Source organism: Centroberyx gerrardi, chromosome 20 (assembly GCF_048128805.1).
Source record: "Centroberyx gerrardi isolate f3 chromosome 20, fCenGer3.hap1.cur.20231027, whole genome shotgun sequence".
In the NCBI taxonomy this organism is placed as follows: domain Eukaryota; kingdom Metazoa; phylum Chordata; class Actinopteri; order Beryciformes; family Berycidae; genus Centroberyx; species Centroberyx gerrardi.
The window spans coordinates 14,779,967-14,793,527 of NC_136016.1; the positions used below are offsets into that span (position 1 = coordinate 14,779,967).

General features: G+C 38.4%; 1 protein-coding gene across 1 annotated transcript in view; it reads left to right on the forward strand.

Annotated features, from left to right (window-relative positions):
- Window positions 1-13,561, forward strand: part of atrnl1b (attractin-like 1b) — a 91,876-nt gene that overhangs the window by 61,620 nt on the left and 16,695 nt on the right. Inside the window, exon 27 of the mRNA XM_071920302.2 lies at window positions 11,820-11,927. Within this exon, the coding sequence (XP_071776403.1) occupies window positions 11,820-11,927 (108 nt within the window). The remainder of the gene's footprint in view (window positions 1-11,819; window positions 11,928-13,561) is intronic.

Here is a 13,561-nt window from a genome sequence, read left to right on the forward strand (position 1 = left end):
GCTCACTTCATCAAAATTCTGCTCACTTTTCCGCTCTGCTCCTGGCATTCCTATCATCTGTTTGTCACTGCCCTCCAGCTGCCAGATGAAAATAAATAAATAAATAAAAACCTTTATCTTTTAATTTCAAACGATTGAAAAGTTTTGGCATTCCAGGAAAGAAAAATAAAATACTTTCAGACATGGTCATCTATCTTGCTCTTCTTTTGTTTTTTGAGAAGGACTGGAATAAGATTTGTCCATCATTCTGCTTGATTCATTTATCTATCTATATATCTATCTATCTGGTAAGAGTTCATCTTTCACAGGATTATAATCACAAACATCATGCCCACGCTCCAAATCTGGAAACTGTAATCTCTTCTAAACGCCTTGACAAGTTTGGTTTTTTGAAATAATAATGCTTGGAATCATGCCTCGATTCATTCATCAGGTGCAGTTTAAATGAGAAATTGTAAGTGATTCAGGGTTTGGCCTTGAAGGCTTTTCAGGGATTAGCTGAAGTTAAATTCTGCTCTGGTTAATCAGCATCCTTTCAGAAACAGAGGGTTGGGGAAACCTATCTTAATACTGTAAGATTTCGGGTTCATGTATAGGCCATACCAATCAAAAAGAAAGCAAACTTGAAAAAAATATGGTCTCAAGGTTCCTTGACAGTTCGAATCAGGAAATGGCTTATACAGTGATATATTTCATATTTCATATTTCAGACTTCTCATTGGCATCTACTCTGCTTTTGAAGAATAGAATGAATTCATTTGAAGAGTATTAGTACAAGTCTCTGTCTCATCCTACTAGGCTTCGTATGTTGATCCAGACCTGCTTGTTCCCTTTATCTTTGAATATAATAATACAATTTTGACCCATATAGAATCACACTTAAAATAAGCAGCTCATTTATTCACTATACAATGTAATTTATTTAGTTTATAAATGTAGGTTAAATGCAAATGGTGAAGAATTCATAGGTTTCTTGGTTCCCCTTGTCAACTTCCGTCCAACTCACTTGAGTTTAATAAGCTCAGCTCTCAGTGTCTGACAGGCTGACATAATCAATCCCCCTCTGAAAAGTTACCTTGAAATCCCCAAGAAAACAAGATCTTGTCTCCGTAGCATTGGCTCCTCAAAGGACAACAACAGATAAATCCATCTACCTTTCCTAGAAGGGATTATCTTTGGTTTGGTGTGGCCTTTTTTCTTCATTTGTTTTACTCGAGAGATACTGGACATTAATGATTTTGGTTTCCATTTTAAAGCGGGCACACCGCCTCAGATGCACAATAACTAGCTGTTGACAAACCCATCAACCAAAGTCGCCTTGAACATTTATCGTAACCTTACTCAGATCATTCCTGGACAAATTTGTAATTAAAATGATTTTAATTCTTTTGATCAGCTGTGGAGCAACTGCTAATGTAATAACTCTTGTATAATGTAATAACCGGTCAAAATGTAATAAAATGTCCTCCTAAATGGGTTGAAAATGTAGTAAAACATGTTAGTGTAATAAATTACCATATAATGTAATAACATCACATTATTACAATATCCAGTGATTATCACTTTATAAGGGTTGTGGCATAATTTCAACTGATAAAATAATATTGAATCATAAGGATGTAGTAACTCAAGTTGTTACATTATTAGTCAATATTATTACATTACAGTCCTTTAAGTAGTCAAGTTAATGTAATAATGTGATGTTATTACATTATCTCTGAATTTATTACATTAATAGGTTGTATTACATTTTTGACCCATTTAGAGTGGCATTTTCATTACATTTTGACAAGTTATTAATTATCTGGCAGCTATTACATTATCAGTTGTTACAAACTGCTTTTGCCTGTTGAGTGCCATGTGGGCAGGTATGTGCTGTTAACCTGGTTCCATTTCACCTGGGCAGATTAGTCAAACACAATACAGTGAGTCAAGGGAGATTAAACTATTAATTTGGCTCATTTCTGGTGTGTATCTCTTCAGCTGACCGTGGCTTTGACCATGTTCATTGTCCAGCACTGTGATTGCTATGATGGCCACAATATTCAATGTTAGGGTGAGAGAGTGTTTTCATTGGCTGAGGGGCACGTTGCTTAACTGTGTATGAAATTACCATGCAATAGCAAGCCATTCTTATCCAAATCATTAACACAGGCATAGTGATGGCATTCATAATTACATATTTGCTGCTCTGCACACTGCTTTTATTAGTTGCCATTTTTTCTGTTGTATTCTGCACTCACAATTAGTGGTTGATGTGAAGCTAGTCATTTCTGTTGCCAAAAAACGTTCAATCTTGTGTAGTTCTGTCACAGGATGTGTTGGTTATTATCAACAATCAGTGATTATCTTTGATAATAAATTAAAAATTCACAGAGGAAATTTTGATTGCTCATCTGTGTTGAGACAGTACCTAAATCGGTATGATTTTGGATAGACTAAAGCGGTCCAGCTGATCTAGCCCATTGGTGAACTGATTGGGTCTTGACTGAATATTGTGTCCTGCTAATTTGAAAAGCCTTGTGAACAGCCCATGCACTCATGAGGCTTGTTCAAATGAGGGAAGCGAGGAATTGGGCTGGAGCCCATCTAGTGCTCCTAAGCCCCCATCCGACATAAGGACATGGAATGAATGAGTCTTAATGAGGCTTCTAGAGATGGCAGAGACAATAATGAGACACTCATCTATTGGAGTGGAACATGGAGCTCCGACAGTTGTTGAACTCTTGGACGATTTTGTTAGCGTTCCGATGTGAAGTCTTTATTTTTGGGCCAGATCTATGAAGCAGTGCGTGCATATGAACCAGTTTTTGTGCAGAATTTGGGATTTATGCAATAAACACATTTGACATGAGAATTTGTATGTTACAATACAAACTAGGCAGTGTCCGTATGTAAATTTCAAAATCATTGATGAATGGGGGATAGGATAAGAATAATTAGCAGCTTTTTAGTAGCAATTATATACCCAATTGTATACATGTGATCCCTAGTGCAGACTTAATCTCACCATGCTGAGCTTTTACCAGATGTCCATGCATTGAATGGGTAAGGGCTTTCATTTTTGACTTGGTACCCGTGGCGGTTTACCTGTCTTACAAGCTGGTCTCCTGCAAGGCTGTCTAAGTACATTCCCATATGGCCGCACAGGAGAACACATTAGATTTGAATCATTGTAGTTCAGGATAGGTGACAAGACTTGGATCCTGAGAGGGGACAAAGGGATGAAAAGGCAACGGCTGTAAATGTCACCGAGGAAAAAGAGGGCTGACCTCTTTGAAGCAACCTGTGGGGGATGGGGAGGGAGGGGGCGCTGACATTTCACCAGATTGCAGCACAGAGATGTTTCACACACAAACATGCGGATGTATCTAATGCAGTGTGTACCTGGATACAGTATACGGGTGCATACACACACACACGCACGCACACACACACACATCGACACACACAGACTCACAACATGGGCTGCTATAGTCATACAGTGCAAACAGAAGATACACATGTAGACCATCATGTAGGGCCATGCAGCAAATATGCATGGATGTGTTCATTCAAACAGAAGTCTGCAGATTGTCACTTAATGGATATTTAATTTATTTTTATTTTTTTTGTTTCCTCAGTCTAAACTGAAGTCTCTGGCATGTTAGTGATGCATTCAGACTTATTACAACTGTGTGTTTCCCAGACCAGACTTTAAATGCAAATATTACACAGTTAAATAAAGTGAAACACGGCTTCCAAAATTACCAAAATATTTTTGTTTCCCACCTCAGGAGCTCCCATTTTCAGATGGTCAACATAATGACCTTGGCTGCAGAGCGGGATTCAACAGTTAATCCTATCTAGTGTTAACCTCAAGGACAAAAGAAACAAAGCATTTTAAAATCAAAGATAAATTAAGGTTGAGGCTTTTACACTGAAAGTCCAGGGATTTTATACATAACTGATTAAAATAAGCTTCTAACTAAAGTGTCAGTCCAGAGCACTGCAAGTGTAGAAGGTTCACAGTCTGCGTTCAGGAGGAGCAGACAGTGTGTGTGTGTGTGTGTGTGTGTGTACCGAGTGGCGAGTGAAAGGGGTGCAGTATTAGAGGCGATAGGAACATTAGCTGAAGAATGTGCTGTAACTAAAAGCAGAAATATGGGCAAAATAACAGTGATTAAGATTGAGTAGCTATAATTATTAATGAATTTCCCAGAATCAAAATAGAATAATTGCAATTTTGTGTGATTTCCTAATGGGCCGCAGAAATGTCATGTCACCTAAACGTTCATATAGAATGAACTATTCAATTAGTGTGTTTAAGGTGGATGCCGTGATGTCTCCCAGTGAAAGCAATCATACAGAGCTGACACTCCAAAAGCACTCCAAGCAATTATTGAGAAGCAGATCCCACAAAAAGCGTTAGAGGACGTCGTTATTTGTTTTCAACACATTAAAGCGTAATCGGCGCTCACATCCACCGATATCAAATTTCCAACTGTTTTTAAAAGCTCTAATCGGCCCTGATAAGTCGTCCTTGCCATGCTGTTGGTAATGGCAACAGCAGTGGCACTGTGTGGCTTAGGATGCACATGGCTGTAGCTTTTTAGTGTGCAGGTGTGGGGAACTTTAATTCCTGTTTTCTTGCACTATGTATGTATTGGGTGCTGTGATTTTGATGTATCTGTATATTTTGCTGCCCCATTAAAAAATCCATCTCTTGCTGTAGTGAACGGACATTGTTCTGCCATGGGGAAAAGGCGTTTTTATATGATGGCTGCAGGAGGCTCTGTAGAAAGCTAATATATGAATTACAAAAACAAAAAAAATCCATTAATAAGGTTTGTTTTGATCTAAACAGTTTATTTACAGGCTTATTGCTCTAAATTGTTATTGTACTTGCATGAACTGATCACATAATTCTCACATGTCCCTCTGTAGACCTGGTCTGGTCTCACTCTGCTCTTCCCTTGAAGAGCTCAATCAGCAGTCATCGATTGCTGTAATAAGATTATCCCACTCTTAAGCCCCTGGTCACCTTGATTGTCCCTTGTTCTGTTTAGAGTTTGCACTCTAAAAAAAATCCTCTTGCCTCCTGACTGCCAATGTAAACCCAATGAGTTTTGAGATGTTTTTTCTTTCAACTGAAAAATATTTCCAAATTTTCACAGTTTTTATCCTTTTGTGATCTGGAAAAGTCATCCATGCCTTTATCCCTATTACTGCAAGTCTGTATTCCTGCCTCACTCAATAGTCCCTCTCGTCTCCAACTTGTACAAAATGCAGGAGCTAGGATTTTAAATGGAACAAAAGACAAGTTCACATCACCACGATTTTAGCATCTTTACATTGGTGACGTGTTGGTTTCAGAATTGATTTAGAGATTTTACTGATCACTTACTGAGACACTGCTGTGTGAGTGCCATTGACAAACATAGAACTAATTAGCATTTGTTTATTGAGCAAAGCCGGCACTGCTTGTCTCACCCTGTCCACAAAACCACCTCTGTATTAGTCTCATACTAAAGAAGCCTAAAGAGAGCACTAGTATTGCCACAGACATGAGACCAGCAAGCCTTTGATGCTGAGCGGCCTCTTTTCTATTTTCCCATTTGCAGTTTTAATACACATATATGGAGAGAGGCTCCTGACAGGAACATTCTCATCTGACTTGTATCAAAGTCGAGGCTGAGGGAAGAAAGATATGTTTATTGAACATATCATTTTTAGCCATGTTTTCACAAAATTCATTCCTTGGTTTGTGTCAGCACCGTCAGACACAATAAAATCTAGTTATTTTTGTTTCTTTTGACCAAAACAGATTCAGATCGTCAAAATCTTGCTTTTTGCACCACATAAAATGTTGAATGTTGGTGTATGTATTACTTTTAAAACTTTTACCTCATGCAACTATATCTTTAGTCCGGCAGCGCATTTTTCTTAGCTGACAGGAGTGCAACCTGGCCTGGTCTTCTGCTGCTGTAGCCCATCTGCTTGAAGGTTCAGCAAACCTACTGCTGTACTGAGCTGTTATTTGCATGCTTGTGACCCGCCTGTTAGCTTGAATGAGTCTTGCCATTCTCCTCTGACCTCTCTAATCGAGGCATTTTCTCCGTCAGGACTGCTGCTGACTGGATGTGTTTTGTCTATCGGACCATTCTCGGTAAACTCTAGACACTGTAGTAAACAGAATATATACAGTATGTATATTTATACACGTAGTGAGGCCAGATGCACAATCAAGGACAGATTCCATTACGCTGAGGTTTTTCCAAACAGGTACCATGCGACCTTCAGCAGAATAACAGATTTATAAAAATACGAACAAATTTATAGAAGTACGAAAACATTCCATGAGCATTGTGATATGTAATTAAGTTATCCTCGTAACTTTATGTAACTGTAATAATTGATTTTCTATATCTCATTATCTCAAATACAAATTATCTTGGAATGAGTACATGGGGCAGTAGCCTACACAAAACCACTCAATATTAAATGCTCAACCACACCAACATCATTAAATCAATATGGCATCCAATGGCAGTCTAAACTACTTCACTAGTTATCCTCATTTAGTTGACTGCAGTCCATCAATTTACTGTCAGTTACTAGGTTGTGAAAGCTATAATGAACATGCTGATTTTAAAACTGAAGAGTCAGATAGCTGAGTTGATTAAGAAACCACCACTTTACAAAGTCTCACTCACTGTGCTCGACAGTTTACCTTGCTTTTTTATTATCCTGTGTGCAGAACAGATGATTCAAATGAACTTGATAAACACTTGATAAGTAAAAAATTCAAGGTTCATCTCTTGATTCTGCACGCTAATGCCTGTGGGCACAGCCAGTGATCTTTGAAAAGGACAGAGTGACCTGCTTAGGTGTAGCATAAGCTCAGAGGCGGGATGACACCTACCCTTTCATAGAATCCATTGAAGGGAACAAAATGCCGTATTCACAAGACAGAACATTCATGCGCTCACTTACCAAATTAATCAAGTTGCACAGCCATGCACCGCGTAGCCTCCTTTATCACAGCAGTGAATGGTTCCAGCTTGTATACTTGGCGAAATCAGTCTGTCATTGGACAAACGTTAATTGGTTTTGCGGAGTTCACTCTTGCCTATTGTCATTAACTTAGTATTCATTTCTAGAATCTCTCTGGTATTGTACCGGTCCTTCGACGATTGTATTCCCAGCACATTTTGATGCATGTGCTGGACATGGAGTAAAGTACTAGCTTTCCCTCACTTTTCTCTCTCTCTCCTCCTCGTGCTTTGTTGCTTTAAATTAATTCTGCAACATGATAAATAACATTACTGCTATCTGACATTCAGGATGGATGTTGTTGGATTTGAAGCTTTTGTATTGGAAATCACAATAAGCTGTGAGCTATTTTCTTGTTTTGCAACAACGCTGCCGGGCCCTCCATCCTGCTTTTATCTTTTTGAAAAGGGCAAAATATCTCATTTTGACCTGTGGTGGCCCAGCTAAAATCCATAAGGTCTGTGTTGCTGGTTAAATGTTTAATAGCAGAGATGTACAACAATCCCAACACGAGTTTCAGATTTGAAGTTTAAAAAATCAGGGCTGCAAAAAAAAGAACAAGAAAAATCAATCAGCTGATCAATCTCAATTTCACATGGGTGTTGTTTTCTTACTCAGCTTTACCTCCCCTAGGGAATGTTTTGAAAGTGATTCAACAAAGCAACAATTACATGGAATTGACCTGAACTTTCCCCACCATTCGCTTCCCATCAGCGAGTCTCTGTTATTGTACGAGAATGACGAGAAGAGATCGAGTTGAGTGTTGAAAATGCTTGAGCTTTTGCTGTAACTACACAAACTACTGCAATATTTACAATACAATATGTATTTTTTGCCTTTATTTGTTAGACACAGTAGAGAGAGACGGGAAAGATTGGGAGAGAGGGGTGCGACATGCAACAAAGGTCCGAGGCCAGATTTGAACCCTCTAATATTGAGTCGCACATGTCTTTTTGTCTCATGACCTACAGTAAATATACCTCTTTAACATCTCTCCCTTCATGATTAATGCAGATTTAACAACTGAACTCCATAACGTGTCTAACAACATACTCTATATCTGTACGAGTGAAATTATGAATGTACACAACAGTTTAAGTAACATCTATTGTATGTACTGCTTTACTTCCCTGCCTCATTCCCTGTTTTTATATTTAATCTCTACAGAAAGCCAGGGTTGACAGGAAAAACTGCATGTAGGGAGGCAGTGGTTGGAGAATTTTTGTGAGAGAAGAGCAGCTCTTGAATGTCTCACTGCTAGCTCCCAAATATCTGACTTAGGTTTTAGAGAGTAGGTTGAATACCTCTGTTTCAAACCCTTCATGTTTTCCTGTGACCATCCTTAGTAGGCCCGATAGAACCACAACACACTGTAGTGAATTAGTGAATAGAGTGCTGTGATACACTTTTTTTGTACCCCTGTCACATAGATCGGGTCCTTGATATCACAAGACTTTGATTCATAGCGTCCTCGACAGATTTTTCTATGTTTTTTATTTTTTTCACTTGTTCCATTTTGCTTGCACAATGCTATCAACCTCTCCAGACCTCATCTGAATACTGTCAATTAATAGCCAGGCTAATGAATGCTTAATTATATTCAGAGTGAGGGTGGGGGTCTGGTCCGAGGAATCTCAGGGTTCATTACTATATCAAGGACAAATTCCTATTCAGGAATTAGACCACTAGGAAACTCAGCGCCTTCATACAATTGACCCAAACAGGCAGACCGTTTTATTAAGGGCACAATTTCACATAATGGGAATGTGCTTTGGCAGTCTGATGTACTTGAAAAGAATCATAGATTTTCTTTTTCTTTTTTTTGTAGGAGAAGCACATCTGGCAGCAAATTAAATGCTCACATTTATTTTTTATTTATTTTTTTAAGCCTTATTTGACTAAGGCTTTGATATGTAATTCATCATTATATACATGGAAATACTGTACTGCAGTGTTTGGATTTAAATGTATGGTTTTAAATAGTAACTTCTAACAACTGTAATTGCATACTGAGTTAGATGATGGGGAAAAAGCAGGTTCATTGAAGATCTTTAAGCCCAACTTCACAGCCTGTTCTTGTTATAGTCACCTCTACAGTACAGAGGTGGACTGTATAGATTGGGCCAGCAGCATTTCAACCTATATGGGATTTGAACCATTGCCTTCTTGGTATGTCTGGGTGTGTTATTAATACAAGGGCAAATAAAAGTCACCACAAAAAAAGAGACTTTCACAGTGGTGTAGTCAAGAATATAATATGCATATATGCTGTATAGTGACTTACTCTACTGGGACTTTTCCCCATACTGACTAATAATGTGCAGTTTGGGCGTAAACTCATTATTAAAAAGCTGCATCTGCAGAGTGTATGTATTTTACTATTCTTGTGTTTATGCTTTCCTGTGAGGCGCTCTCTTTTAGATACGTGCTTTATAAAGAAACTTTATTAATATTGTTATTACTTTCATATAAATAATTTGTCTTTATGTGTGTGTGTACATGCACAGTCTGCCATACTTATTCAAGTTCAGCAAAGTGCGGCAGAAGGGCAGTACATGAGGCCGATCACCACAACGGCTTGTTCGGTTTACTAATCTGAAGTACAATTAGATCTTAATGCAGCACACTTCAGCTCATCACAAATCCAATAGCAATCAGTGATGTCCTTGGCACCAAAATGGCGGCCTGTTTAGATATTGATCAGGCACTGCGTCGCTGATGAAAGTGTGGCGCTAGTTGTTTTACAGTATTGATTAGCTGAGAACAAGAGAAGCTATTTTCTGCTCAATCTAAGCAACAGAAATACTGTCACTACTGGGCAGTAACCCAACCACAACATTTCTTCAGTCTATGTCCATCTTCACACCCATCTGCACCAAACATTATACCCATATGCCCCTTTACATCAGATTTCTTTTGTAAGGTTCTTCCATGTGGTGGTATATGTTAAATACAGTCACAATACAGATCACTGAGCTAAGATCAGTGATCATCGATGAATGGATCATTGCTAATTTTCAAATGGTATGAGTGTTAATGTTAAAATGAACAGTCAGTCTAGATTCTAGTATATTCCATTTGTTTTTTATTAATTTCATATAATCAATATTTAGATGCTGTTGTGCTACATAGGTTGGAGTAAGGTGGTTGAAATTGACTCTAACATGATTTTCAAAATGGTCATAATTTTAAGGCTGAGGAGAGTATTCAGTTTTAAATTAGGGCCATAAACGATGAGGAAGTTAGTTAAAATTGGCAGCATGGAATTTTATAGTGTGCATTTTTAATTGAATTTGGTCGACGACAATGGAAGTGCAACAAGCTTGCCGTGTCCTCAGAAAAGACAGTACTGAAAGTAGTAAACTCACAAATCACAAAGTGGAAATGGCCAAATCAATTTGGTACTCAGTGAGTAATGTGGGGCACAACAGAATTCCCCTTGTCCTTGGGGCATGGATGTTTATGGATAGGCTTTCAGTGTTTCCTTATTGATATTTGCTATTGATTTTTAGCTTCATACTGAAATAGCCCTGAGGGGGTAGATTACTGAGCATGACCACTGTGATGCACAGTCTCTTTTTCTCACTCTCTCTCTTTCTTTCTCATTTTCATACCCTGTAAAGTATCTTATTATGAAATGCCTCTCCTGTACGTAAACCAAAATCCACTTTTTTATAATGCAGTGAAATGTATACTGAAGGTTACCAAGATTATAGCCTGATGCATCATTATTTAAATATCACCACTAGAATACTGATGACAATGGGATCAATGACTGCATAATTGCTTGTCATACACATAATGACGGGAGCAATTTCTTTTTCATTCATGCTGACTTTTGATTAGCTTAGTTCAATGGAAGTGTGTTCTCCCCAGAACACACTTTTTCAGATTGCAAATGCTTTGCCAGTGTGTTGAGTAAACCATTGATGTCCAAATACAGTGCATTCTAAGTTTGTTCTAAAAAGTTGTAAAGGATTGGTTGCTTTTCAGGTCCTATGCTATTTTTGTGTGTGTAATCAAGATGTCCATTCAAAAAGCCCTATAAATATTTTTCTGAATACAGCACAAACTGTTTCCTAGCTGTTTTACAACATATTTTTCTTTATAGAAGAAACTAGATATGAAATAGTTTAGTTTTTTGAAATAGTCACATTAGATTGCACTACTATAGCTACTAAATTGTTGACTAACATTAAAAAACTGCTGCCTTTAATAACTTTTTGAATTTTGATGCCAAATTTTAAAAATCGTAATAAATTGTTGGCATCAGCTACCTTAGCATTTCAGGATTTGTCTCTTATGTGAGTGCGTTCATGTAGCCGACCGACACGCAGAAATAAATTTAGCCACTCAAAAACCCTGTATTCTTGCAAACTTTCATGAGTACTGCAAAGGGCTTGAGTTCTGATTACTGAGAAAATAATTCTCCATTAATTTGCTCCATGGACAAACTCATTTTATGATCCGGAAGTTGGAATTTTTTTTTTAAATGACGAAAGAACTAGCCTGGTATATAGGAGTGAAAGATATTCAGTGAGCATGTTTACCCAGTTAAGACTGCTGTATGAAATATTTACTGACTTTTTTTTGTATAAGACTCCTATGTAGCCAGTGTCCAAGTATGTAGCTTGGCAACCTGATGTTGCTTTTTTTTCCTCAATGCACTTGACATGATTTCTTTCCTTATTTATTTATGTATTTTAATATTTGCTCTCCTCTCTTGCTCTGGCTCACTCCCCACTTCCTCTTCTCTCTTGCCTCATCTGTCTTTGATATTGCAGCAGCTGATGAGAGAGCGTCAGCAGATGGCCAGTCGTCCGTTTGCCTCAGTTTCTGTTGCGCTGGACGTCGGGGGAGAACACACAGAGCTGCTGCAGCCTGTGGCTGATGTGAGTTCTATGCTCGCTCGCACTCAAATGCACACACACTATCACTTATTTTGATTATTATTCATGTTATTGCATTTCTGCTTTATTAGGTTGTATACAGTGGAGAAAGACAGGAAAGATGAGAGTTCTTTTAAACAACCTGGGTGATGGTCCGTGACTTCACCGCGCACAATGGTTTACATTACACACAAAGAAGTATGACATACAGAAAGTGTGAGCTGCATTTGAACACACAACATCCCAAGCACATAGCAAACATCCCAACCCACTGAGACTTATTTCATTGATGAAATTTGGTATGGTCTACTCTGAGACAATTTCACCTTGTCACAAAAGAGAAATGCCCTTTCCAACCCTTGGGCAAACATCAAGAATGTTTGGTCATTGTACTACGGATGCTCATATTCATTGTTTCTAGTCTTCTTCTCTTTTCCTATAATGTGAATAACTCCGCATAAAAATAAAAAAGGAACAATAGTAAGATAATTCAGGATAGAAAAGAAGCTGGGCTATAGGGCTTTACATGTAATATGGGATAAAACTAGAGCTCAAAGCAATAAGGAGAGCTGACCTCAAATTGATGCTGGGGGGCCAACAGCGTTCCTCACCCAGGGCTAGCTCTGTCTCACCTGCTGCTGAGAGAAATAAAATCACTGTGGCAACCAGCAAAGAGGCACTACATTAGCTATTAGTGCAATGTTGAGTGGTACTCATCATGCATTATGGTATTCTGAAGGGCAATGCAGAGAGCAAAAGAGAGGGAAAAACAATGCTCCTTGTCTATCTGAATGCACTTAATTGTTGCACTCGTAAAGCAACAAGGTTCAGTCTCTGCATCCCCCTGTTAAAAAAAGCCTGGAGAGTGAGATGAGCTGCGAGCTCTCCTTTCATCAAACACTAAAATCAAGGCACACTGTAAAAAGTCTATTTATATAGAATATAGCATTTAGGGTTGAAACATCTCAGAAGTGGTGTAGGAAACCACAGCTTTAATAGCAACAGCATTGATGTAAGTAAACTATAAAGTTGATGCTTGTAGATGTGACCTCTATTTGCTGATTTTATTCTTATAACGTACTCTTATAACTTATTTAAACAAGTTTTCATTTCCCTTTCCTGCACAGAAACCATAGATTCCACCGTCCTATCGGGGTAGACACTTTGCATTCACTGGAGAGCATTGCTGTAAATGTCCCAAGCTGTTTTAGAGGTGATAAATGGAAAAAAAATCCACATCTTTGGGCTTCTGCTTCTTGACCATTTTGAGATGCAGAATGAGCCAGTGGCAGAACCAACAACAAAATTGATATTTTATTAAAATGAAGTGCTGCTTCGTTAATCACTTGTATGCCAAATTTTCAGTGGCTGCTAGTGATACATAAATGGTCTGAAGTGATGTTCTGCGATGTATGTATCGTTTACTGATAAATGAGGCAACATTAAATTGCTGGACTTTTTAATGGAGTCTGGCAAGTCGTTCTCTCCAAGAGAACAGAACGGAGTCAGTCTAGTAGCCTGCCAACTTTTAACTGATGTGTGTTTTTAGCTCGCCAGGAACAAACGGGGAAAAGTTGCTTTAAAGGGCTCTTCTGATTGGTCGTGCCATCGCCGTAGGGCCGCCCCCACCTCCCACC